Below are 24,898 nucleotides of genomic sequence, written 5' to 3'. Positions count from 1 at the left end.
TTTTCTTCTCTTTTTTCTTCTCTTTTTTCTTCTCTTTTTTCTTCTCTTTTTTCTTCTCTTTTTTCTTCTCTTTTTTCTTCTCTTCTCTTCTCTTCTCTTCTCTTCTCCTCTCCCTCTCCTCTCCCTCTCCTCTCCCTCTCCTCTCCCTCTCCTCTCCCTCTCCTCTCCCTCTCCTCTCTCTCTCTCCCTCCCTCTCTCCCTCCCTCTCTCCCTCCCTCTCTCCCTCCCTCTCTCCCTCCCTCTCTCCCTCCCTCTCTCCCTCCCTCCCTTCCTCCCTTCCTCCCTTTCTTCCTTTCTCCCTTCCTTCCTTCCTTCCTTCCTTCCTTCCTTCCTTCCTTCCTTCCTTTCCTTCCTTTCCTTCCTTTCTCTCCTTCCCTCTCCTCTCCTCTCTCTCTCTCTCCTCTCCTCCTCCTCTCTCTTTCCTTCCTTCTTTCTTTTCTTTTATTTTATTTCTTTTCTTTTCTCTCTTTCTTTCTTTCTTTCTTTTTTTTAAATTTATTTTATTCATTTGTCCAGAGAGGGGATTGGTTCAGAGGCCAGCACTCAATCCACTGAGCCAGACCAGCCAGGGCTCAGGTGCTTTTCCTAAAGGGCTTGAAAACAGGCTCACTCGCTCACAAACTCACTAAAATCCACAGCTGGGGCCGCTGTTCAAAAAGCATCAGGGACACGTGGAAAATAACTAAATTGGCTAATTTCATTGAGGCTACTGGGGCAGGGAGTGGGACAGCTCTGGAGACGGGAGTTCGGGCAGACACCAATGCTCTTGTGGAGCCCTGGCCGACCCCGACCCCACTGGCTGGCTCAGGAAGGCACCAAAACTGTGCTCTGTTCACCTGGCTCACACCGTCCGTCCCACTTGGTGATGCCGAGACCCCACCCCACCCCGCTTGCTCACCCACCCGGGGCTGCTTCCAGCAGCTTTTCCACACACACAGCCTACCTCAGCTCACACTGCATATTTCCCCCCAAATCCACAAACCACATCAGAGGTAGCTGGCCTAGGCTTGTGCTACAGACTTCTCAAAGGTCCACAAATCCTGAAAAGCAGTGGCTAGCCTTGGTGTGCATTATAGCAATTGCCAAGAGGCCCCAAGCCCAGCACAAGCCATGACCAGGCTGAACTTGAAGTTTAACTCCCATCAGGTGGCCCCACTCTTGAGTAGGAAATAGTTCCAACTAAGCAGTCACAAACCTGACACGAGTGGCAGCGGGCCTCGGCGTCCATTGTAGTGCCCTCCAGAGGGCCCCAGTCTGGTACCAGTGACCACCAACCATAGAGCACTGTAGCTCCCACCAAGGAGCCCCAAGGCCTGGCATAAGTCACACTGAACTTGGCCTGTGTTGGAGCCCCTCCCAGGAGGCTCGAGATCAAAAACACCCAGTGCCTGGCCTCACCAGAGCCTTGCTAAAGTGACTCCTGTCCCACAAAGTCATCCCTCACACTACAACTCACCTGCTGTATTGTGACCAGCCTTCACAGCACATCAGCCTGAAGGTCAACCCCCCACAGCAGCAGCAGTCAAGGCCCAGCTGCAACAGGAGGACAACTCAACCCACGTGGGACACCGCCCAGGGCATTCAGCTCAGGTGGCCAAGGACACCATGGGGCCCCACAGGACAACTGCTGGATAAGGCCACTGTCAAGCACAGGAGGCATAGCAGAGCTACATGGTACACAGGAACAATCACAGGAAGGCAGCCGAGTTGAGAAGACAAACACCTTGAATGAAAGAACAGGACACAACTCCAGAGAAAGAACTGCATGAAGCCCTGACCAGTGTGGCTCACTGGGTTTGGTGAATTCCCACAAAGCGAAATGTTAATTTCTGGTCAGGTCACATGCTTGGCTTTCAGGTTCAGTCCCTAGGCAGGTCATTTATAAGAGGCAACCAATCAGTGTTTCCCTCTCACACCAATGTTTCTCTCCCTCTTCCTCTCTCCCCTCCCCCCTTTCTAAATATAAAGTCTTTTTAAAAAAAGGAACTAAGTGGAATGGAGACAACCACCCTGGCTAGTGTGGCTCACTGCCAGCCTGCAAACCAAAGGGTCACCAGTTTGATTCCCAGTCAGGGCATGTGCCTGGGTTGCAGGCCAGGTCTCCAGTTGGAGGTGTATGAAAGGCAACCACACATTAATGTTTCTCTCCTCTTCCTCCCTTCCTCTCTCTAAAAATAAATAAATAAAATCTAAAGAAAAAGAAAGGGAGACAACCTGTCAGATTCAGAGTTCAAAAACGAAAATGAATACCTAGAGGGAATCAATATCAGATTAGATGAGGCAGAGGGTCAGATCAGCGATTTGTAAGAAAGTAGGAGAAAATGCCCAATTGGAACAACAAAAGAATTTTTAAAAATGAGGTTGCTTTAAGGGGCCTTTGGGACAACATCAGGCATACCAACATCTGCCGCACAGAGGTACGGGGGTGGGGGGCGGAGGGGGAGCTGAAAAACTATGAGGGGAAATGTCCCTACCATGGTGAAGGAAGCAGACGTACAATTCCAGGAAGCAGAGTCACAAAGAAGGGCCCACACCAAGACACATCATAGTGAAAATGCCAAAGGTTGAAGACAATTCTAAAAGCAGTTATCTATGTGGGAGCTCTCATAAGGCTCTCAGCTGACTGTTCAACAGCAACTTTGCAGGCCAGAGGGGTTGACACGAAATATTCAGAGTGATGAGAAGCAAGGACCTATGGCCGAGCCTACTCTGCCCAGCAAGGCTATCGTGTAGAACTGAAGGACAGATAAAGAGCTTCACAGACAAGAAACAGCTAAAGAAGTTCATCACCACCAAACCAGTATTCAAAGAAATGTTAAAGGGTCTTAAGTAAAAATATATATATATGAAAAAGAAAATATAGAAAAGAATCCCTGGCTGGTGTGGCTCGGTGGATGGGTTGTGGCCTGCCAACCAGGGCGTCATGGGTTCGATTCCCAGTCAGGGCACACGCCTGGGTTGCCAGCTGAGTCCCCAGTAGGGGGTACATGGGAGGCAGACACACATTGATGTTTCCCTCTCTCCCTCCCTTCCCTTCTCTGAAAAAAATAAATAAAATATATCTTTTAAAAGTTTAAAAATATGTATATAGGACAGAAAAATATCTAACCAGCAAAGGCAAACAGTAAAAGCAGTGGGTCAGCCAGTTATAAAGTTCATACAAAGGTTAAAAGGCAAAAGTAGGATTAGGTGTAATTACAGCAATAAATTAAGGGAGACACAAGAGAAGAAAATAATGTCAAAAAGATAAATATGGGGGGAGTTGAGTGAAAATTGTAGTTTTTAGAATTTGTTCGAACTTAAGCAACCATCAGCTGAAAACAGACCACTGTAATCATAGCTTGGTATGTGTGAAGTACACAATAACCACAGATGAAAATCTCCAAGAGCTGTCCAAGAAATAGACAGGGATCCGAACACAGCACTAGAGAGGGTCACCGACACAAGAAGAGAGCAAGAGAATAAAGTAACAGAACCACAAAAACCATCAGAAAATTAGATAGCAATAATTATATGCCCATGGATAATTACAGTGGAATCTCCACTCTCAAACTTCATTCATTCTGGAAGCCTCTTTGAGAAGCGATTTGTTTGAAAACCGAATCATTCTTCCCAGGGATCAGCATGAAAGGGTTGTCGGGTAGAGAGCCAAAGTCTGGTTCAACAACTGAGACATTTTTTCCATGAACAACTTGGTTGGGAGCCGATCTGTTTGAGATGGGAGACGTTCGAGAGCCGAGGTTTGACTGCACCTCACTTGTAAGTGGACTAAATGCTCCGTTCGAAAGACATAGGGTGTCTGAATGGTTGAGAAAGTAAGACTCTTACACACGCTGTCTACAAGAGACTCGCTTTAGATCAAAGGATACACACAGACCAAAAGTAAAGGGATGGGAAAGAGATTTCATGCAGACAGAAATTAAAAAACAAAAGCTAAGGTAGCAATACTGATATCAGAAAAAATAGACTTTAAAACAAGGGCTTTACCTGGCTGGTGTGGCTCAGTGGACTGACTGAGTGCTGGCCTGTGAACACAGGGTTGCTGGTTCGATTCCCAGTCAGGGTACACGCCTGGGTTGCAGGCCTGGTCCCCAGCGTGGGCATCATGTGAGAGGCAACCACACATCGATATTTTTCCCTCTCTCACTCCCTTCCCCTTTCTATAAAAATAAATTATGAATTAATTCTTTTAAAAATAAATAAAATAAAACAAGGGCTGTAGCCCTGACTGGTGTGGCTCAGTTGGTTGGGTGTCATCCTGCAAGGCGAAAGGTTACCAGTTCAATTCCCAGTCAAGACACATACATGCCTGGGTTTGGGGTTCGGTCCCCAGATGGGGCATGTGCGAGAGGCAACCAGTTGATGTTTTTCTCTCACATCAATGTTTCTTTCCTCCTCTCTCCCTTCTCCACTTTCTAAAAATATAAATAAATAAAATCTTTAAAAAAAAAACAAGGGCTGTAACAAAAGGACATTTCATAATGATAAAGGGATCAATCCAATCCAACAAAAGGAAATAACTTGTAAACTTCTATGTGCCCAGTGCAGGAGTACCTAAATATATAAAGTAAATATTGATGGACGTAAGAGAGAGATCCACAGTAATGCAGTAGTTACAGGCATTTTAACATCGCATTGCCATCAATGGGCAGATCTTCTGGAGGGCAGGTGGCAAATGCAAGGCCCGCGGGCCCATTCCGGCCTCCACCTTGTTTTATCCACCGGCACCTTGTTTCTACCCGGCAACAGCGCCGAGCTCTCACTTAACTGTTAAAGTAGTTACGTTTACACAGTCGTAAAGTTATATTCAGTCCTTTGAAGGCAACCATGAGGCTGCTGTGGCCCCCAGTGAAAATGAGTTTGACACCCCTGTTCTAGACAAAATCAACAAGAAGCTGGCCTTAAATATCTCATTAGACTAGTGGACTTAACTGATATTTTTAGGGTATATTGCCCAAAAGCAGCCAAATATACATTCTTTCCAAGTGCACATGGAACATTTTCCAGGGTAGTCCACAGCATGAGGCCACAAAACAAGCTTCAGTAAATTTATGATTGAAATCATCAATCACAAGGGTGTACACCTAGAACTGGGCAATAACAACATCCAGTCCAACTTAAGAAGGGGCAGAGACCCCAAGTAGACATTTCAGTGAAGAGGACATAGGGATGGTCACCTTCAACTACTCATCGGGGAAACGTGAATCAAAAGCAGTGAGATCTCACCCCCTCCCCGGTCAGAGTGGCTGTCAGTGCGCCAACCAGCAACACGCTGGCGCGAGTGTGGGGGGAGAAGCCCCGCCAACGGTGCACGAGGGTGGGATTGAGCATCGGTGCAGCCACTATAGTAAACAGTGTGGAGTTTCCTCAAAAATTAAAAGTAGACCTGGCCCGTGTGGCTCAGTTTGTTGGAATGTCATCCTGTAACCAAAAGGTTGCAGGTTCGATTCCTGGTCAGGGCACGTGCCTAGGTTGCAGGTCCAATGCCCGGTCTTGGGGAGCATGTGGAAGGTAACCAAATTGATGTTTCTCTCCCTTCCTCTCTCTCTAAAAGCAATGGGAAAAAATGTCCCTGGATGAAGTTTTTTTAAAAAATCAGAGCAGTCACATGATCCATCAACTGCACTTCTGGGTATTTAGCCAAAGAAAATAAAAGCACTAATTCAAAAAGATAGGTGCCTCCCTACGTTCACTGCGGCATTATTCACAGCGGTCAAGATATGGAAGGAGCCTGGGTGTCCGCTGAGAGACGAGCAGATAAAGATGTGATAGATACTTGCAATGGAATACTGCTCAGACATAAAAAAGAATGAAATCTTACCATTTACAGCGCTATGGATGGACCAAGAGGGGAATTATGCTAAGTAAAATAATTTAGATGGAAAAAGACAAATACTGTATGACTTACAGGTGGAGTCTAAGAAACAAAATGGGCGTAGATACGGAGAACAAACTGATAGCTTCTTGACGGGAGGGAGCAGGAGGCTGCGTGTGAAAGCCGATGGGAGGGAGGTGCAAACTAGCAGGTCCCAGCAGTCACGGGTGTAAAATGCAGCGCAGGGAATACGGCCACAGCACTGTGACGACCAGGGTGGAGCCACGTGGGGACTGGACTTCTCGGAGTGATCACTTCGTAAGTCACATAAATCTCTAACCACTATGCAGGACACCTGAAAGCAATATAATATTGTATGTCAACTGTAATTGAAATTTTAAAAAATTGTTTTTTAAAAGGCAAAAACCCCAAGAGGAGAAAACTCAGCACCAAGCAAGTCAAGCCATTTTCACATACTGCCAATGGAAGACATGTGCTTTTATTTAAGATTTTCTGCAGTGCTGTTTGGTTTTCCAAAATTAAATCCCAAATTTATGAAGAGTCAAGAAGCTGAATAACCCAGCAAGGAACAAGTACAAGCATTATTATGCATATTGATCAATTCGGTCAGCAGAACCCAGGGGAAAAATTTTCATCTGGGCCCTGACTGGTTCGGCTCAGTGGGTTGGCCATTGTCTCGGAAACGTAAAGGTCTCTGGTTTGAATCCCAGTCAGGGCACAGGCCTGTGTTGTGGGGCAGATCCCCAGTAGAGGGTGTGCGAGAGGCAACCAATCTATGTTTCTATCCCTCTCTCCCTCCCTTCCCCTCTCTCTAAAAGTAAATAAAATCTGGGGGAAAAATTCATCTAGGGCTTCTTGGGATACTCAACATGCACCTTTGCTCTCAAATACGAAGAGCTACCTCAGGACTGGACAGATAAGAGAGAAAGTTGGCCTTAGAGCGGTGGAGCGGGAAGTGGGAGGAGCTGGCTCTCAGGTGGATGGCTTTGGCTTCTTTAAGGAAGCAGAATGGTTTCTGCTTCCTTGAACCACAGAAAGGCTAACTTGAATCTGAGGTCATAATCTTATCAACTAGCACAACAGGCTGGGGAGAGGCAAAAGGGAGTGGTGGAGACTGTGACAAAGCAGAGGGGGCAACCTCTATGCAGCTTCACCAGCAGGCAATGCAGGCTTAGCTGAGTTGCTGAGAGAAATTCCAAATCCAGATTGGTATGTGCAGTTCTCCACTTTTAAGTGTTGTCAGCTGATTCCATTTGGCTCAAACCCTGGATGGGGTAAGCAAACTCATGTTCTAGCCTAATAAGGCCTGTAGGCCTCCTGTTTGCAACACTCACCCTGAATGGACCAGACCCAGTTCTGTAAAACAGTCACTGGACATCATTCCTCCTCCCGCTTGGGCACTCGGGAGAAACCTTCCCAAACCTGACCCAAATGGACCCGCAGCCCTACTTTGCAAACACTGCCCCCTTCTGACAAAACCTGCAAATACACTGCCACACCCCGCATGTCCATCCACGGCCCGAGGGGAGAATCACTATCTTTTGGGTGTCCCCAAAGCCACGATTTGGTGAGCTTTGCCTTCTGAGGTCTGAAAAGTGTTTGTCAGTGTATTTGTTTTCTAAACACGAAGCGATTGTTGAAAATACTGCCCACATCTCAGATGGCTTTACCTTCGTGTCCTCTGTACGTGGGGCACACTCTGTCCCTGCCCACGCGGGAGTCAGAGCTAGGGTTCTGGGTACATCGAGGTGTCCTCACCCATACACCAGCACCCACTGCAACCCTGCCCATGGCTCCCTGCGCTCGCTCCCTGGGGTGGGCGGCCAAAATGAGAGCCTGCTCCCTCTCCGTGACAGAGGCCAGAAGTCTGAGAACCAAGGTGCCGGCCAGGCCGGTTCCTTCTGGGGGCTGTTCCAGGCCTCTGTCCCAGCTGCTGGGGGTCACTGGTGATCCTTGGGGTCCCTTGGTTTGAGGCACATCCCTCCAATTTCTGCCTCTTTCTTCCTATGGCATTCCTCCTGTGTCCACATTTCTCCCTTTTCTAAGTGCCCCAGTCACACTGGGTTAGGGGCCTGCTGTGCCCCACTGTGATCTCATCCATCAGTTACGTCAGCAACGACCCTACGGCCAGATCTGGGTCACTGAGGGTCAGGACTTCAACAAAGGAATGAGGGGGGCAACCTGCTCACCCCATAACACTTCCTTTCTCCCAGTTCAGTATGACTCATGTTTTTCCCGTTGCTTTTAGAGAGAGGGAGACCAAAATATCGATGTGAGAGAGAAACATCGACTGGTTGCCTCTCCTAAGCACCCCCAGTCGGAAAATTGAACCTGCAACCTAGATGTGTGCCTGAGCCAGAAATCAAACCTGCAAGTGAGCCACACCAGCCTGGGCAGGATGAGTCCTTTCTGAAGGAGTTAAAAAGCCCAGGCTACAACATGAAGCAGGCAGCATCAGCTTTCAGAGAGCACCCAGTGGTTTGAGGGGCACCATCCGGTTGTCGTTGCTCAGCACAGGTGGACCCGAGCAGGCTTGAGGTACAGGGCAGGCTGCTGGCCTGGGGGCTGTTCTGGCGGCCACGCTGGGCTCCTCTCCCAGCGCGGTTAGGTGACGTGGGTTCTGAAAACTGCTGCTGTAAATGGTTTAGCATCTTCAGAAAGGGGACGGGTCACCTGTCCAGGGAGTTTGGCTAGAATCACACTGGGGATTAAAGAGGTCATTTAAAACATAAAAAAACCTCACGACTCCCCAACCCCCAGCAGGAAAACTGTAGACAGCGGTCATATGTTGTCCTCGTCCAGCATCCTGGTGAGCCCGTCACAGATCCGGCGCAGGTGGGAGCAGTAGGGCTCGGCTGGGCCGTAGAGTGTGGCCAGGAAGTCGCAGTTGGCAAAGTGGCTGAAGACATGGTTGATGCGGCCGTGGGACTTGGTGGTCAGGTGCGGGCCCACGGCCTGGTGCAGCAAGTCCCGGCACTCGAGGAGGGCAGTGGCCAGCACACGCCTGTCAAAGGTGAAGTCCACCTGGTGGAAACTGATGGCCATCATGGCCAGGCGGCGCGCCCTCTGGCGGAAGCGCTGTAGGAGCGCCAGCTCCTCCCCGCCCAGCTGGCCGCTTCGGAGCAGGATGCTCAGCTTCACGGCCACCTTGACCAGGTTCTTGAGCACCTTCTGAGCCTCCTTGCGGCTGCGCGTGAACTCCTTGGTGGCACGGTACAGCTCATCTAGCACCTCACTGCTTGTGTCGTCGATGAACACAGCCACTGTTGTCTTGGTTGCCACTTTGCTCAGGAGCTTTTTCTGGGCCTGCAGAGCCAGGCTCTTGGTGCTGAAGGTGTCCATCGGCCCTGCCCAGGGGGAAAGACAGACCCAGCATCAGTTCCCACGGACCCGGGCCACACGGGGCTGGCCTGGTCAGGTGGCTTTTGTTTGCTCCCACCACCTTCCCAAGCCTTTGCCTCTTCCCGGGTGAACTTTTACATTCCCCCAAACCCCTTAGGCCCTGCCCCTGTCCTGGTGGACTTGCATACACACCCCAGTGCCTGGGCCCCCAGGCTTCTGCGTCTCCTTGCAGATTTATCCCTCCACGTAGGCTGGACACTGCCTCCTCCAGAAAGCCACCCCTGAACCATCAAACTGTTGGGGAGGCACCTCCTCAGGCCACACAGCACCCCAAGCACCCCCTGCTTTGCTTCCCTGCTGCCTGCCTCACCCCAGGCCACAGCAGAGGCCCTGAGCCTGATTCCTTCTCTACCGTATCCTTGGAGACTCCAGAAACATCTGTGGAATGAATGAGGGGAGCCTCAGACCCACCCCCAGCCCTCACCCGCTGCCCAGGCCCTAGTCAGAATCCACCCCGGCTATGGCCCCAGGCCGGCCGGACCAGGAATGTCATGTGGGCACCCACTCAGCCCAAGAGGCTCCCACAAAGCCCGTCTTTGTGGGAGCTCGGACCCTGGAAGCAGTCCCAACCCTCGGCCGCCATGTTAGAGGTTAGGCGGGGAACAGGGATTACTGGGGCAACCGTCCCTGCCCCCTACGCCAGTCACCGGACCTCAGGGCCACAAAGGCCAGGCCAGAGCTGGAGCCCCGCTGACTCAGCACCATGTGGCAAGCCCGGAGCTGGCAGCATGCGCCCACTTTGTCACTTCCACCAGGTATTGGGCAGGTTGCCCATTGTGCAGAAGAAAACGCACAGAAAGGCCAAGCCACTTCCCCAAGGCCACACAAGAGGACAGTGACTGCCTGCCCCCAGTGCCTCTGCACCTCTAGCCCCTTCACCTTCCCCAGGTCACACCTGCAAGTCACTCTGAGTCTTAGAGGATTGGGGACTGTCCCCCATGAGAAGACCAGCCCCAATATTCAGGGCCTACTCCTGGCTCTGACTGCTGGGTCAAGAAACATCACTGCCCCATGCCTCAGTTTCCTCATTTGTAAAACAGGGAAGATCAGAACTCTGCCTTAGGGCAGAAGCTCGTGGCCAACCCAGTGCCCACGAGGCTGTGAGTGTCCCCTGGGCACCACCACCTGGGACTCTGCCATTTAAGGGCCAAGCCTCCAGCAACCTGCACGTAGAGGCCTCTGTGAGCAGCAGCGGCGTCAGGCTCACCACTTGGCACAAGTACCTGTGCCTCCCGAGTTCCCTCCCACCAGTGTCTCTAGAACACTCTATCCCATTCCCTCTACCTGGACCCTCCCCCCATATTCATCCTACAAACTCCTCCTCATCCTTCAAGTCTCAGCATCCCTGGAAGCCTTCCCAGAAGTGCCAACCTGGGCCTGGTGTCCCTGGCTCCCGCGGCGCCCTGGGCATCCTCCGTTGTGGCCTCAAGCCCCTTGGTTTCCACGTCCATTTCCCTGGCCCAGTGGCACGTTTAGGGGCTGTGTCTCCCAGCCCGGGGCCTGGCACACAGCAAGTGGCCCACGGTGCCTGTTGAACGTGTAAGGGGAAGGATGTGGGCAAACACTGGAAATGAGAAGGCTCTCCCAAGGCCTGGGTCCAGTCTCCCCAGGTTATGGATGGGCAAAGTGAGGTTCAGAGGGAAACTTTCTCCAAGTCCAGGGATGAGGCCCAGGCCTCTGAACCCCAAGGGCCCTGGAGCCCAGCTCCTTCTGCCTGTCTTGGTTACTGTGTGAGCCCAGGCAAGTCCTTTTACTCCGCAGGTCCTGAGGTTGAGCGTGTCGGTTCTCAGGGGAGCTGAGCCTATTTACGCACTTTGGGAAGGGCCTGGGCCCCCTGCAGCAACCCCTGTCTCCAAGCCCAGCAGGAAAAGAGCTGGGAGCGGAGGCAGCCGCAGACTCCTCTCCCAGCCTCCACGCTCCAGCCAGTCTCCAGACCTGCCCCACCTGGGCCAGCCAGCTGCATGCCCCCTCCCCTCCCCGACCCATTGTTCTGCCAGAAACACCCCCATTCAAGCAGCCAGAGGGATGACTGCTGTCCCGGGGGAGCAGGCCATGGACCAAAATAAACCCGGGCCTTCCTTCCTGCCTGCTGTGCTTGCTCCAGGCAGAAGGCAAACAAGCCAGGAGGTAGCCAGAACTGCCCAGAGGGGCTCAGGGGCCAGATAGCTAGTGTCCCTGGTCCCTGCCCCCCAAATGCCAGAAACCCCCTGTCATTACAACCAAAAAAGACCCACTGAAGATTCATCTAGGCTCTGCCAGGGCATTCATTCAGCTGCTCAATGAGCATTCATGAACTTCCAACCGTGTACCGGGCACTGGGGACCAGCAATGGCCGCAAGAGATCCCCCCTCTAGACCCCATGCCTCCTCATTACAGAACAGTTGGGGTGCCCCAGCACCACCCTGAAATGGAATCCGCAGGCACTACCATCTACCTCCACCCACCACTTTAAAAGTAAAGCTAATAGATAGCAACAAAGGCCACCATCTGAGGGGATGGAGGGGATGGGATCTGGAACGTTCCATGTTCTGTTCAGTCTGGGCCCCCACGAATATAAAGCATCATTGAGTTAGGTGGTTGTACATCTCAGAATACACTACAAACCAGTGAAGTGTACACTTTCAAAGGTGAATTTTATGTTATGTGAATTATTTCTAAATAAAAGATGCCTAACATTCTCCAAAAAAGGTATACAAATGGCCAACAAGCAGCTAAAAGATGGTCCACATCACTGGCCTCTAATGAAACACAAGTCAAAATCATAGTGATCCATCGCCTCGCCCCCACAAGGACGGCTCTTATCAAAACACAGACATATCAGGTGCTGGTGAGGATGTGGGGAACCTGGAACCCTAAGACATGGGTGGGAGGATGGAAAATAGTGCAGCCGTTTCTGGCAGCTCCTCGGAGTTGCCACATGACCCAGCAATTCCACTCACAAACATCCATTCAAAAGAAATGGAAACAGAAAGGACACCTCTGGACTTCCGGCCAAGATGGAGGCGTAGGTGGAAACACTGTGCCTCCTCGCACAACCAAGTTTAAAGACAACAAAGTTTTAGTAACAAAAATGCAGCCAGACTGGTAAGAGGGGCAGAGTCAGTGGCAGAGCGGGGTCTGGCAGGAAAGTTCAGCTGGACCGACCCAGGAGTGCAGGCAGTGGTTGGTGGATCCCAGGCGTGGGGTGGCTGGCTGACCGAGGTCACACATTTGCGCGCAGATAAACCAGGTGAAGGAATGAGCAGTGAGACAGACCGAGCAGGCCAGGGCCCCAGCTATGGGAATTAGAGCCTGAAAGCACCAACTGGAAAGACTTTTGGGGTCGAGGTGCCGAGAGAGTTCGTTGGAGAGACCTACAGGGTCCGGGAGGGTACACAAGGCCACACACCCGGGAACCAGCACCAGAAGGGCCCAATTTGCTTGTGGGAAGCAGCAGAGGGGACAGAATCTGAGAGGGAGCAGAACGAATGCCATTGCCCCTCTCTGACCCCTCCCCCACATACAGCATCACAACCCAGCGACCTGGGTGGCCCCACCCTGGTGAACACCTAAGGCTCCGCAACTCATACTAACAAGCACAAACAGACCAAAACATTATAGCTCAAGAAGAAGAACAGCTCAAAGCCCCAGAGCCAATACTTCTAAGCGACCAAGAGATAGCCAAACTTTCAGATGCACAGTTCAAAACTCTGGTGATCAGGATGCTTACAGAACTGGTGGATTTTAGTCACAAATTAGAGGAACATATGCAGGCTAAACTAATTGAAATGAATGGAAATACACAGGAAACCAATAGTAATGGAAAGGAAACTGGGACTCAAATCAAAGGAGTGGACCAGAAAGAGGAAAAAAAATGACCAAAGAGAAAAGGATGAAGAAACAAGAATTCAGAAAAAATGAGGAGAGGCTTAGGAACCTCCAGGACATCTTTAAATGCTCCAACATCTGAATTATAGGGGTACCAGAAGGGGAAGAGGAACCCCATGAGTGGAAAACTTATCTGAACAAATAATAAAGGAGAATTTCCCCAATCTGGCAAAGGCAACAGACTTCCAGGAAATCCAGGAAGCTCAGAGAGTACCAAAGAAGTTGGACCCAAGAAGGAACATACCAAGGCACATCATAATTACATTAGCCAAGATTAAAATGAAGGAGAGAATCCTAGAAGCAGCAAGAGATAAGGGGACTGTCACCTACAAAGGAGTTCCCATCAGACTGTCAGCGGATTTCTCAAAAGAGACCTTACAGGCAAGAAGGGGCTGGAAAAAAGTATTCCAGTTAATGAAATCCAAAGACCTACAACCAAGATTGCTCTATCCAGCAAAGATTTCATTTAGAATGGAAGGGCAGATAAAATGCTTCTCAGATAAGATCAAATTCAAGGAGTTCATCATCACCAAGCCCTTATTATATGAAATGTTAAAGGGACTTACCTAAGAAAAAGAAGATAAAAAAGATGAACAGTGAAAGGACAGCAAACTCACAGTTACTAAGAACCACACCTAAAACAAAAGCAAACTAAGAGGACAGCTAGATCAGGAGCCGGACCATAGAAATGAAGATCATGTGGAGTGTTAGCAACAGGGGAGTGGGAGGAGGAGAAGGGAGGAGAAGGTACAGAAAATAAGTAGCATAGACTGTAGGTAGAAAATAGATAGGGGGAGGGCAAGAATAGAAGGGGAAATATAGAATATAAAGAACTTGAGACATGTGGTCATAAACTAAAGGGGGGAATGGTGGGGGAGGGGTGTGCAGGGTGGAGGGGAATGAAGAGGGGAAATAAACTGTAATGGCATAATCAATAAAATATATTTTAAAAAATTAAAAATATATATATTAAAAAAAAAAGAAATGAAAACACACATCCACCTAAAATTCACACACACACACGTTTACAGCAGCACGATTTACAGCCAGGAAGTGGAAACAACCCTGATATCCATCAACAAATGAATAAACAAAATGTGGTCCAGTCACACACTGGAATATTACTCGGCTGGGAAGAGGAGTGAAGCTCTGGCACTCACCACACTGATGGACCTTGCAACCACAGCATTCAGTGAGAGAAGCCAGACACAAAAGATCACACAGTGTGTGACTCCATTTAGGTGAAACGTCCAGGACAGGCACATCAATAGACACAGGAAGTGGGTTGCCAGGGGCTGGGGGAGGGGGAAGAGGAGTGACTGATGATGGGGACTGGGCTTCTTTTTGGGGTGCTAGAATGTTCTGGAATTTGAATACTTTAAAATATTGATTCTAGCCCTGGCTGGTATAGCTCAGTGGATTGAGCGCGGGCCTGCAAACCAGATGATCGTGGTTCGATTCCCAGTCAGGGCACATTCCTGGGTTGCAGGCCGGTTCCCAGCAGGGGACACACAAGAAGCAACCACACATTGATATTTCTCTCCCTCTCTCCTTCCCTTCCCCTCTAAAGACAAACAAATAAAATCTTTAAAAAATAACTTTTAAAAATAATAAAAATAAATAAAATATTGAGTTTATATCTTATCAAGTGGAACTTACTTAAAAAAAAAGATTTTTTAAATTTATTTTTAGAAAGAGGGGGGCCCTGGCTGGTGTAGCTCAATGGACTGAGTGCGGGCCTGCAAACCAGAGTATCGCAGTTCGATTCCCAGTCAGGGCACATGCCTGGGTTGCAGGCCGGTTCCCAGCAGGGGACACACAAGAGGCAACCACACATTGATATTTCTCTCCCTCTCTTCTTCCCTTCCTCTCCTCTCTAAAGATAAATAAATAAAATTAAAAAAAAAAAGAAAGAAAGAGGGGAAGGCAAGGAGAAAGAGGGACAGAAACATCAGTGTGTGATGGCCTCTCATGCATCCCCTTACTGGGGGCCTGGACTGCAACCCAGGCCTGTGCCCCAACTGGGAATCGAACTGGCAACCCTTTGGTTTGCAGACCTATGCTCAGTCCACTGGGCTACAACAGCGAGGGCATTACTTTTTTAAAATATTTTTAAAATATGTTTGTTGATTTTAGAGAGACAGAGGGAGGGAGAGAGAAACACACAACCTAGGTATGTGCCCTGACTGGGAATCAAACCCCCAACTTTTTGGTGTATGGGATGACTCTCCAACCAACTGAGCCACACCAGCCCAGAGTTACCATTAAGTGTAGCCCTGGCCGGGTAGCTCAGGTGGTTGGGTAGCTCAGTTGGTTGGCACGTCATCCAGATACACCAAGGTTGAGTGTTTGATCCCTGCTCAGGACACATAGAAGAATCACCCAATGAATACGAAACTAAGTAGGACAACAAATCCACCTCTCTCTCCCTCAAAAAAATTTAAGTGTATATACTTACAACTCTGTGCTCCTTACTATATATCTTTTATACCTCGTTTTTATGTTGAATGAATTTAAAATTTAAAAAACAGAACTTGGGACTTCCGCCAAGATGGAGGCATAGGTGGATGTGCCGTGCCTTCTCACACAACCAAGATTAGAGAAAACTAAATATTAGCAACAGAAAACACAGCCAGAACACGGAAAATTGAACTTTTCAGAAGTCCGTTAACAACAAATTCTTCAGCCTGACCGGTAAGGGGCGAAACCAGCGGCTGGCGAAGCAGGGTTGCACAGGAAAACTCGGTCAGACGGACTAAGGCCTGTGGAATCCAGGTGCAGGGTCGGACCTAGTGAGCGACCCAGCGAGCGACCAGGCGAGCGACTGCGGGGGAGACAGCGGGGCAGCGGGGCTGCGTGTTGACTGAGGTCGCGCATTTGTGCGCAGGTGGACAGGCGAGGGAGTGGGCGGTTGGACCGAGCCGGCAGGTCCCCACGGCAAGCGGCAGTGGAGGGCGCCGCCATTTCCCTGCTCTGACCCCACCTCCACATACAGCGTCATAACCCAGCGACTCTGAGTGGCCCGGCCCAGGTGAACCACCTAAGGCGCTGCTCCTCTGCACCCAGCTGTGAGAAACAGCAGAGGGGGCCGCCATTTCCCCGCTCTGACCACGCCCCCACATACAGCGTCACAACCCAGCGACCTGGGAGTCCAAGGCACCGCTTCTGGCACTTAAAGGGCCAGAACAGACCAAGAATGGCGCAGGAGGATCTCAGAGCCCCAGAGCCAATAGATCTAAGCGATGAAGAAATAGCAAAACTCACAGACGCACAGTTTAAAACATTGGTGATCAGGATCCTCACAGAACTGGTTGATTATACCGACAAATTAGACAAATATATGAAGGCGAAACTAATTGAAATGAATGGAATTGCACAGGACACCAATAGCAATGAAAAGGAAACTGGGACTCAAATCAATGGAGTGAACCAGAAGAAAGCAAATAATGGCCAAACAGAAAAGAGTCAAGAAGCAAGAATTCAAAGAAATGAGGAGAGTCTTAGGAACCTCCAGGACATCTTTAAACGCTCCAACATCCGAATTATAGGGGTACCAGAAGGGGGAAAGGCACAGCCACCAGTGGAAAACTTATTTGAACAAATAATAAAGGAGAACTTCCCCAATCTGGAAAAGGAAATAGACTTCCAGGAAATCCAGGAAGCTCAGAGAGTCCCAAAGAAGTTGGACCCAAGAAGGAACACACCAAGGCACATCATAATTACATTAGCCAAAATTAAAATGGAGAGAATCCTAGAAGCAAGAGCTAAGGGGACAATCACCTATAAAGGAGTCCCCATCAGACTGTCAGCGGATTTCTCAAAAGAGACCTTACAGGCAAGAAGGGGCTGGAAAGAGGTATTCCAAGTCATGAAATCTAAAGACCTACAACCAAGATTGCTCTATCCAGCAAAACTTTCATTTAGAATGGAAGGGCAGATAAAGTGCTTCTCAGATAAGATCAAATTCAAGGAGTTCATCATCACCAAGCCCTTATTATATGAAATGTTAAAGGGACTTATCTAAGAAAAAGAAGTTAAAGGAACATGAACAGTGAAAGGACAACAAACTCACAGTTATTAACAACCACACCTAAAATGAAAGCAAACTAAAAGGACAGCTAGATCAGGAGTGGAAACATAGAAATGAAGATCTCAAGGAGGGTTAGCAACAGGGGAGTGGGAGGAGGAGAAGGGGGGAGAAGGTACAGAAAATAAGTAACATAGACAGTAGATAGAAAATAGATGGGGGGGCAAGAATAGCATGGGAAATATAGAATCTAAAGGACTTGAGACACATGGTCATAAACTAAAGGGGGGTAATGGTGGGGATGAGGGGTAGGGTGGAGGGGAATAAAGGGGGAATAGAACAACTGTAACAGCATAATCAATAAAAAAAATTTAAAAAAAAAAACCACAGAACTTGGTCCAAACTGTAATATAAACGGAAAATAAAAGGATTCTACAACTTAAGATTTATAAATCACTTCCACATGGACAAGCACTCAGTCGGTACTCAAGACGTGCTTAATTAAGAAGAATTTCCCTCAAAAGCTCCAGCTCACTGCACTTGAGGATGAAGTGGAGGTCTGCCCATGTAGTGAACATATAGCTATAAAATCCTACCAAAAAGGAGCTCCATCTCCCTTTGATTTACCCAGGAATAGTCATTGAATATGAAAACAGTGCAGAAAAAACCCCCATGCATCAGCTTGTGTTTTGGGGGGACATTAGGAAGCCATGAGGCCCAGGGCTGCCCTGCGTGTGGCCAGACCCCTAGTACCCTGGTCCCTGCTCTCAAACACCAGAACATCCTGCTATTTCAGGAGAAAAATAGCATCCCTCCAAATTTCCAAGGTGGCCCCCTACGAGTTGTTGCTCATACTGGAAGGAGGTGCCAGAAACCAATGAACATGGAAATAAACAGGATAATTTCAGGGGAGACAGGGGCCACAGGGGCAGGGAAGGGAGTGACAGCCAGGAACGGGCAGGTGACTGGGCTGGGGTGGTCAGGAGGGCTTCTCTGAGGTGGTGCCCCTGGAGCTGAGACCGAAAAGACAAGGTCTGGGGGGAGGTTGAGCCGGGCAGAGGGAAGAGCCTGGACAAAGGCCCTGGGGCAGGACCACGCCTGGAGTGTTGGAGGAACAGGAAGAGGGCCACAGGCCTACACGCCGCCCCTCAGAGGCCACCATTACCCTCCCACAGTGGCCCCAGACAAGCCCCATGCTCAGGGGCAGCTTTCCCATCTGTGAAATGGGTGTCCAGACACCGAGGGGCTCTGTCGACCCCTGCCTGCCCCTGACATCCTTCCCCAGAATGCTGGAGCCCAGTCCACTCCTGGGACTTCTGTCCTCTGCCAACCTCTTTCGTGTTTTGGACTCCAACCTTTGCCCCAATGCCCATTTTGGACACTCCAACTCCCACTGTTCCTGGAAGTCACCCCCAATTCCCTCTTCTTCCAGCCCCAGGCAACCACCACCCCACTTCCTGTCTCTGTGGATGTGCCTGTTCTGGGTGTTTCACATGCATGGAATCACACACAGTGTGGCCTCCTGTGTCTGGCTTCACGGTCTCCAGGTCCGTGGCCATAGCGAGTGTCAGTGCTTCACTCCTTTTTATGGCTGAATAATATTCCACATCTTTGCTTCAAATATAATGTGTTTAACTCTAAGTTCTTAGTCTGTCATTTTTAATAATGGCAAAATTATTAAATGGCAAAATTCCTGAAAATATAGCAAGTGGCTCTTGTGAGCTGGGGTGAGACAGCTCCAGTGTGCCACTGGCCCACAGGCACCCGCCCCCAGCCCCTACCACATAAATTCTTCATGCCCCACACAAAGGGTGTCAATAATTGATGGGCCAGCTTAGCAGGTCGAAGCCACTCCTCTCCTCTCCCAGCCCTTGCTGCAATGGCACAGGATGGCCTCAGGGAGCCCCAGGCCTCTGCCCACGGTGACAAATGACCCCACAGTCCTTGTCCCCACGCAATATTGGACACCCACTACACTGAGCCCTTTACTAACCATCACTCACTGCTCACTCAGCATGCATTTCAGATACAGCCAAAGGGAAAGGGAGATTGGCTTGCCTGAGGTTAGGGAAACACCAGCGGTTATCGAACTGGGTTTCCCAGAGCCTTTGGGGGCCACCCCATGGATGGGCAGGGTCTGGCCACCTGCCAGGCTGCAGTGGGAGCCAGGACACTTTTAACTGTGGTCAGATTTCCACTAAAGAAAGAGTTTGGGGGCCAAACACGAATATTGGCAGATTGCCGCCAAATGCCACGGAGGAAAGGACAGGACAGACTCCGGCTCAGGCTGAGCAAAAGACTTGCAACAGCAAGTGGAAACTTCAGGGTCACATGGCAGGAGTGTGGATGCAGCCCCTAAATGAGTCCTGGCTCTACCCAGTTCTCACCTACCTACTCACTGCCTCAGCCCCCTGGTGCCCCATGCTGTCCTCCCTACAGCAGCCACCAGAGGGTGCATGTGAGCACCAAAGTCAGGTCCCATCCCACCTTTGCTCACACCTTCCTCTGGGTAAAAGCACAAGTCCTCCCAGAGGCTCTCATGGCCCTGCAAGATTTGCCACCATCCCCTCACTGCCCTTACCTCCTCCCTCCCCTCCCCACCCTGCCCTCCCCTCGCTCACTCTGTATCAACCACAAGGGCCTCCTCCCTGTTATTCCAACACATCAGGCAATGTCCTGCCCCAGGGCCATTGCATGGTCTGTGCCCACTGCCTGGAATGCTCTGCCCCCCCCCCCCAGGTCTCTGCATGGATGCTTCTTTCTTGTCATTCAGGACTTAGATCAAACGTCAACCGCCCCCCCCCAGAAGAACCTCTCAGAACCTCCAACCAAACTAACTTCCCATCTGTCTGACTCTCCATTATCTTCAGGCAGTTACAACGAAGCATAATTTCTCTGGATGAAATACATTTCTTCCAACCCCCAGGCTTGGCTCACAGTAAGTGCTCAGAACCTCTTTGTTGAGTGAATAGATGACCTCTCAGAGGGTCACAGAGATCTCATTTAAGGGCTCCACTGTTCAGCCAGGAAAAGACACCCAGAGAAAGACAGAGTTATCCCAAGGTTACATAGTAGCACAGCACAAACCACTCTGGAGGGGGCTCCCCCAGGTGGAAGCTCCCCTACTTCCACTACCCCACTGGACATAAGGGGAAAGGCTGAGGTCCTTTCATGAAAGCTCAGGAGAGTGGGATTCCAGAGGGAGCCCCCACCTGGAAAGGAGTGTAGAGGGATCGCAAAGGTGCGCACACTGTGGAACTGGGCCCAGTCCTGCCAGCTCCAGGCTCCCACCCACCTCTCCGTGTGCACCACCTGGGGCTGAACCCAGACCAGCATGTGCCATTATTCAGCATCTGCCTCTGAGTGAGACTGTTTTCATGCCAACAGCTGGACAGACATAAGTGAGGATAGTGTCCTAGGTACACTATTGTGGCTCCATTTGACAGACAGGGACACCGAGTCCTCCTAAATCCACCTAATCAGACCCCAAGCAACCAAAAGTCCCCTTACCTACCCAGAAAACTGAGAAAACTGAGGCTCTGGGTTTCAGACATACCTCAGACATGCCCCCATCAGGAGGGGACACCATGGGGCTTCAAGTCTGCACCTGCCTAATCTCTTCTCTTAGGGACTGGACCCTCCTGTCCCCCTCCCCAGAGAGTGGGATTCGAGCCCCCAGCGTCTGGGTACTCACCCACCACCGGTGTCCCAGGCCGGGGAGCCTGCCAAGTAGAAGAAGCCCAGCCAAGGTGTTTGTGCGGCTGGGGCTATGGCTCTTTGTTCAGGTTTCCATAGGTACCGCGTCCCTGGGCAAGCCCCTCCCCCGCCCCACCCAGCTGCCCAGCCCTCGCCTGGCAGTCCTTTGGCCCAGCCTATCCAGGCAACTTGTTATGTTTTAAAGTTGACATCGTGGGCCTGGCACGGTGGTGGAGGAAACAACCTGTGCAAAGGCCCAGAGGCAATATTATGCCAGGCATGTGATTGTGGAGGCTGGTGTGGCTGGAGGTAGAGTGAGCAGAGAAGGAGAACGGGAGATGAGACCCAGGAGGCATGCAGGACCCACATTCCTGCACTTAACCTGGAAGCAGCACTCACCCCAGGGTTCCTCTTATTATACAGACAGGAATTGAGCCTAGGAGAATCAAATCATCTGTTCAAGGTACTATATGGTGAGTGGTGGGTGGGAACACAGGTTTGTCAAATTCCAAGACAGAACTCCCCAACCACTTGTTAAACTGCCCTCACCCATCAGCAGCCCCTCAGGATCTTCACAGCCCTCAGCTGGGCTCATATACTCAGGAGGTAACCATGAAGGCCTGTCCACACCTGGGGCTGCCCCTCCTCCAGGGGGCCCCCCAGGAAAGAGGAGGTGGTGATGCTGGGTCAGCTCACCTGCAGATTACTTCAGCGGTGACAGTCCCAGCTCACAGCTGGCAAAACTGAGGCCAAGGCTTTGGGCCACTAGGGAGCTCCTAGGTGGCCACTGGGGAGTCTGGGTGGGCCTGGCCTTGGATATCCCAGCAGCCTGGACCTGCTGGAAGTCACACTCCTTTCCACCCCCACGCCTTTGGCAGGGCTGCCCACCACCTGGAATGCCCTTCCGACTCTGGAATCTGGCCCTAGCGCCTGGCGCCCTGCACGGTGAAAGGGGCAGAGTACATCAGAGTCCCCATGGGGCGGGAAGCGGGGGCTCGCTGGTCCCAGAGCAATGCCCCATGCCCATGGGGCAGTGCAGGCCCTCTGTGCCTTCTTCCCTAACACATACAGCAAGAGAGTGTCAGAGACAGAGGGAAAGGGAGAAAGGGAGAAACTCAGGCAGGAATAGACTGACCGGGAAGGGGGGTTGCAGGGGCATGGGGCAGCGGGAGAGATAGACAGAGGGCGGCTAGGTGGTCCCTGAAATGCGCCGAGATGGGGGACTCACAGCATCAATCTCACCTGCTCTTTGGGACCAGTCGTGGGTCCGACCACCTGGATTTCGCCCCGCTGCCTCCAAGGGACCGCAGCACTCGCGCTTGATAACCACGAGGGGCGGGGCGGGAAGCTCTGCCCGCCCTTCCATCGCTCCGCCCCCGCCCTGCCCCTCCCTCTTGGAAGTAGCGAAGAGGCCAGAGGAGGAGGGGATGGGCCAAAGACCTGGGCTCAGCCAATGGTAGTGCGGGCGGTGTACAAAGAAGCCAATAGGAGCAGGTCACCTCCGTGAGAGGGGCGGGCCCGGGGCGGGGCCAGGAGGCTAGGGGGATTCCTCCGGAATTGCACAAGTAGCCGGATGCTGGGGGTGCCGCGGGACCGGGCCTATCCGAAGAAAGGGGAGGAAGGGGACTGAGTGAAAAACGGAGAGAGACGCAGGGGAAGAGAGGAAGACAGAGAGAGCCAGAGAGAAAAACAGATCAACATACAGTTCTGGATAGGCTCCTTCCTCCCTCTGGGACTCAGTTTACCCACCAGTAGTTGGGGTAGAAACTTGTTTCTTAAAGTACATCAGAATCACCTGAGAGCTCCTTTAAAAATGCAGATTCTGATACCCCCAGACATGCTGAATCTGACCCAGAGTTGAAGATCAGTCGTTCTGGGTTGCTGATAAATTCTCGGGGTGAAGTTTAAGGCAGTCGCTGGGTGAACAGGCCCTGGTGATCCTATCAGGGGGAGTCCCAGATCCAGCCTCAGTTTCCGTGGGAATGAGCCTCCTAGCCGCCAGTGGGTTGGGCGGTGGGGCCAGCTGGGGCCCCCCCAGAGGATGCAGCTGTGAGTTCTGGGAACCGGGCCCAGCATCGGCTCCCAGCTCCTCTGCTGCTTCTGTTTCCTCCCTGAAGCCCCAGCCCAGGGTCCCAGTTGCTGCTAGAGTCAAGGGAGGCCAGAGCAGGCCAGACAACAAGTGTCTGGTGAGTGCCTCGTCCTGTCCTGCACTTGGAGATCACACAGCGCTGACTCAGACCTCATGAGTCCCAAATAAATGAAATGTCTCTTTATTCCATTTTGGAGGGGGAAACTGAGGCCCAGGGAGGGGAAGTGGCTTGCCTAAGAATATGCACGCACAAGTGGTGGGGCCACAGTTCAAAACCCAGGACCCCTTGTCCCACCTCGTCCCACCCACAACTGAGTCTCACTCTCTCTTTAGTCCAGGGTTTCTCTTCATTAGCACTGTTCACATTTGGGGCCAGTAATTCCTGCTTGTGAGAGTGGGGTGGGGGCGCCCTTTGCACACGGTACGTCAGGCCGGAGCATCCCTGGCTTCCACCCACTCGGTGCCAAAGTAGCCCAACCAAGTCATGACAACCAAAAATGTGTCCAGTCATTGCCAAGTGTTCCCTGGGGGCAGAATGGCCCCTCGTTGAGACCTAGATACATCTCTTCATGTCCCAGAGCCCCAAATTATGGAGACCGCTTCTTTGGATCAGGGTAGCTAATGGGGCAGAGGGAGCTGTTTTTGGCACTTAGCAAACGCAGCAGATTGTTCCAATGAGTGCTGCGTGGGTGTGGCAGGTGTGGAGTGTGACTGAGGTGAGTTCAATCCCAGCTTTGTCAGTATCTGCCTACACGTGTTCATCTCTCCAAGCCTCAGTCTTCCACATGTGACATAAGAATAATAAAGCTGCCCCAGCTGGTGTGGCTCAGTGGATTGAATGCTGGCCTGCAAACTGAAAGGTCGCTGGTTTGATACCCAGGCAGGACACATGCCTGGGTTGTGGACCAGGTCCCCAGTTGGGGGCATGCAAGGGGCAACTTATCCATGTAACACCCACACATCGCTGTTTCTCTCCTTCTCTTTCTCCCTCCCTTCCTCCTCTCTAAAAATAAATAAAATCTTTAAAGAAAAAGAATAATAAAGCCTCGAGGCCCACAAACAAGACAACGAATAAAAAATGTTCACAGGATGTGAAGAAATTAGAACCTTTGAACATCGATGGTGGGATTATAAAATAGTGCAGCTTTTCTGGAAAAGTTCGGTGGTTCCTCAAAAAGTTAATCATAGAATCACCATATGACTGAGCAATTCCACTCGTACGTAGTACATATTGACCCTATGAAGTTGAAAGCAGAGACTCAGTGTTCATAGCAGCGTTATTCACAATAGTCAAAAGGTGGAAGCCACCTGTGCCCATCAACAGATGATGGATAAACACAATGTGGTCCATCCAGACAATGGAATATTATTCAGCCTTAAGAAGAAAGAAAATTCTGACACCTGTTACAACACGGACGAAGCTTGAGGACGTTGTTGAGTGAAATAAGCCAGACACAGAAGGACAGACACTGTGTGATCCCAGTCACAGGAGGTCCCTGGAGGAGTCAGATCCACAGAGACAGGAAGTAGATGGTAGAGCCAGGAGCTGGGAGAGGGGGTGGGAGTTAATGTTTAATGGGGACAAAGTTTCAGTTTGGGAGGATGAGAAAGTTCTGGGGATAAATGGTGGTGACAATTATACAACAATATGAATGTATTTAATGCCACTGAACTGTATACTTAAAAATAGCTAAAGTGGTAAACATTATGTTAAATATTTACCACAATTTTAGAAATGAATAATGAATATACAAAAACTCTGAATTGTATACTTTAGATGGGTGAATTGAATGGTATATGAATTATGTTGCAGTAAAATTTTTGTTTGTTTGTTTGTTTGTTTGTTTTAGAAAGTGCCCAGTTGTACATCTGGTAATAATAGCAATAGTATAGCTAATATTTATTGAGCACCTATTATGTGTCAGTCACTTTATATAAATTAACTCACCGAATCTCAAAGCAACCTGGCCAGGGGCTACAA

The 24,898-nt window shown here is 50.4% G+C and overlaps 1 protein-coding gene across 2 annotated transcripts; it reads right to left on the bottom strand.

Moving 5' to 3' along the window:
- Positions 1-509: 509 nt before the first annotated feature.
- On the bottom strand, positions 510-22,164 carry TNFAIP8L1 (TNF alpha induced protein 8 like 1). 2 transcript variants are annotated; one of them, XM_037165232.2, is made up of 3 exons: positions 22,071-22,164; positions 8,575-9,183; positions 510-6,170 (listed from the first exon to the last, which is right to left on the bottom strand). In XM_037165232.2, the coding sequence occupies exon 2, from the start codon at positions 9,176-9,178 to the stop codon at positions 8,618-8,620; it is 561 nt and encodes a 186-aa protein (XP_037021127.2). In that variant the 5' UTR covers positions 9,179-9,183; positions 22,071-22,164; the 3' UTR covers positions 510-6,170; positions 8,575-8,617. The 2 variants fall into 2 exon arrangements, with proteins under 2 accessions (XP_037021127.2, XP_037021126.2); XM_037165231.2 differs by lacking the exon at positions 510-6,170 and having other exon boundaries at positions 6,296-9,183.
- Positions 22,165-24,898: the final 2,734 nt, after the last annotated feature.

This window comes from Artibeus jamaicensis, unplaced genomic scaffold, assembly GCF_021234435.1.
Source record: "Artibeus jamaicensis isolate MK-2021 breed Jamaican fruit bat unplaced genomic scaffold, CSHL_Jam_final scaffold_537, whole genome shotgun sequence".
Classification (NCBI taxonomy): Eukaryota; Metazoa; Chordata; class Mammalia; order Chiroptera; family Phyllostomidae; genus Artibeus; species Artibeus jamaicensis.
The sequence above is the reverse complement of the archived record's forward strand: the minus strand, read 5'-3'. Positions and strand labels throughout refer to the sequence as shown.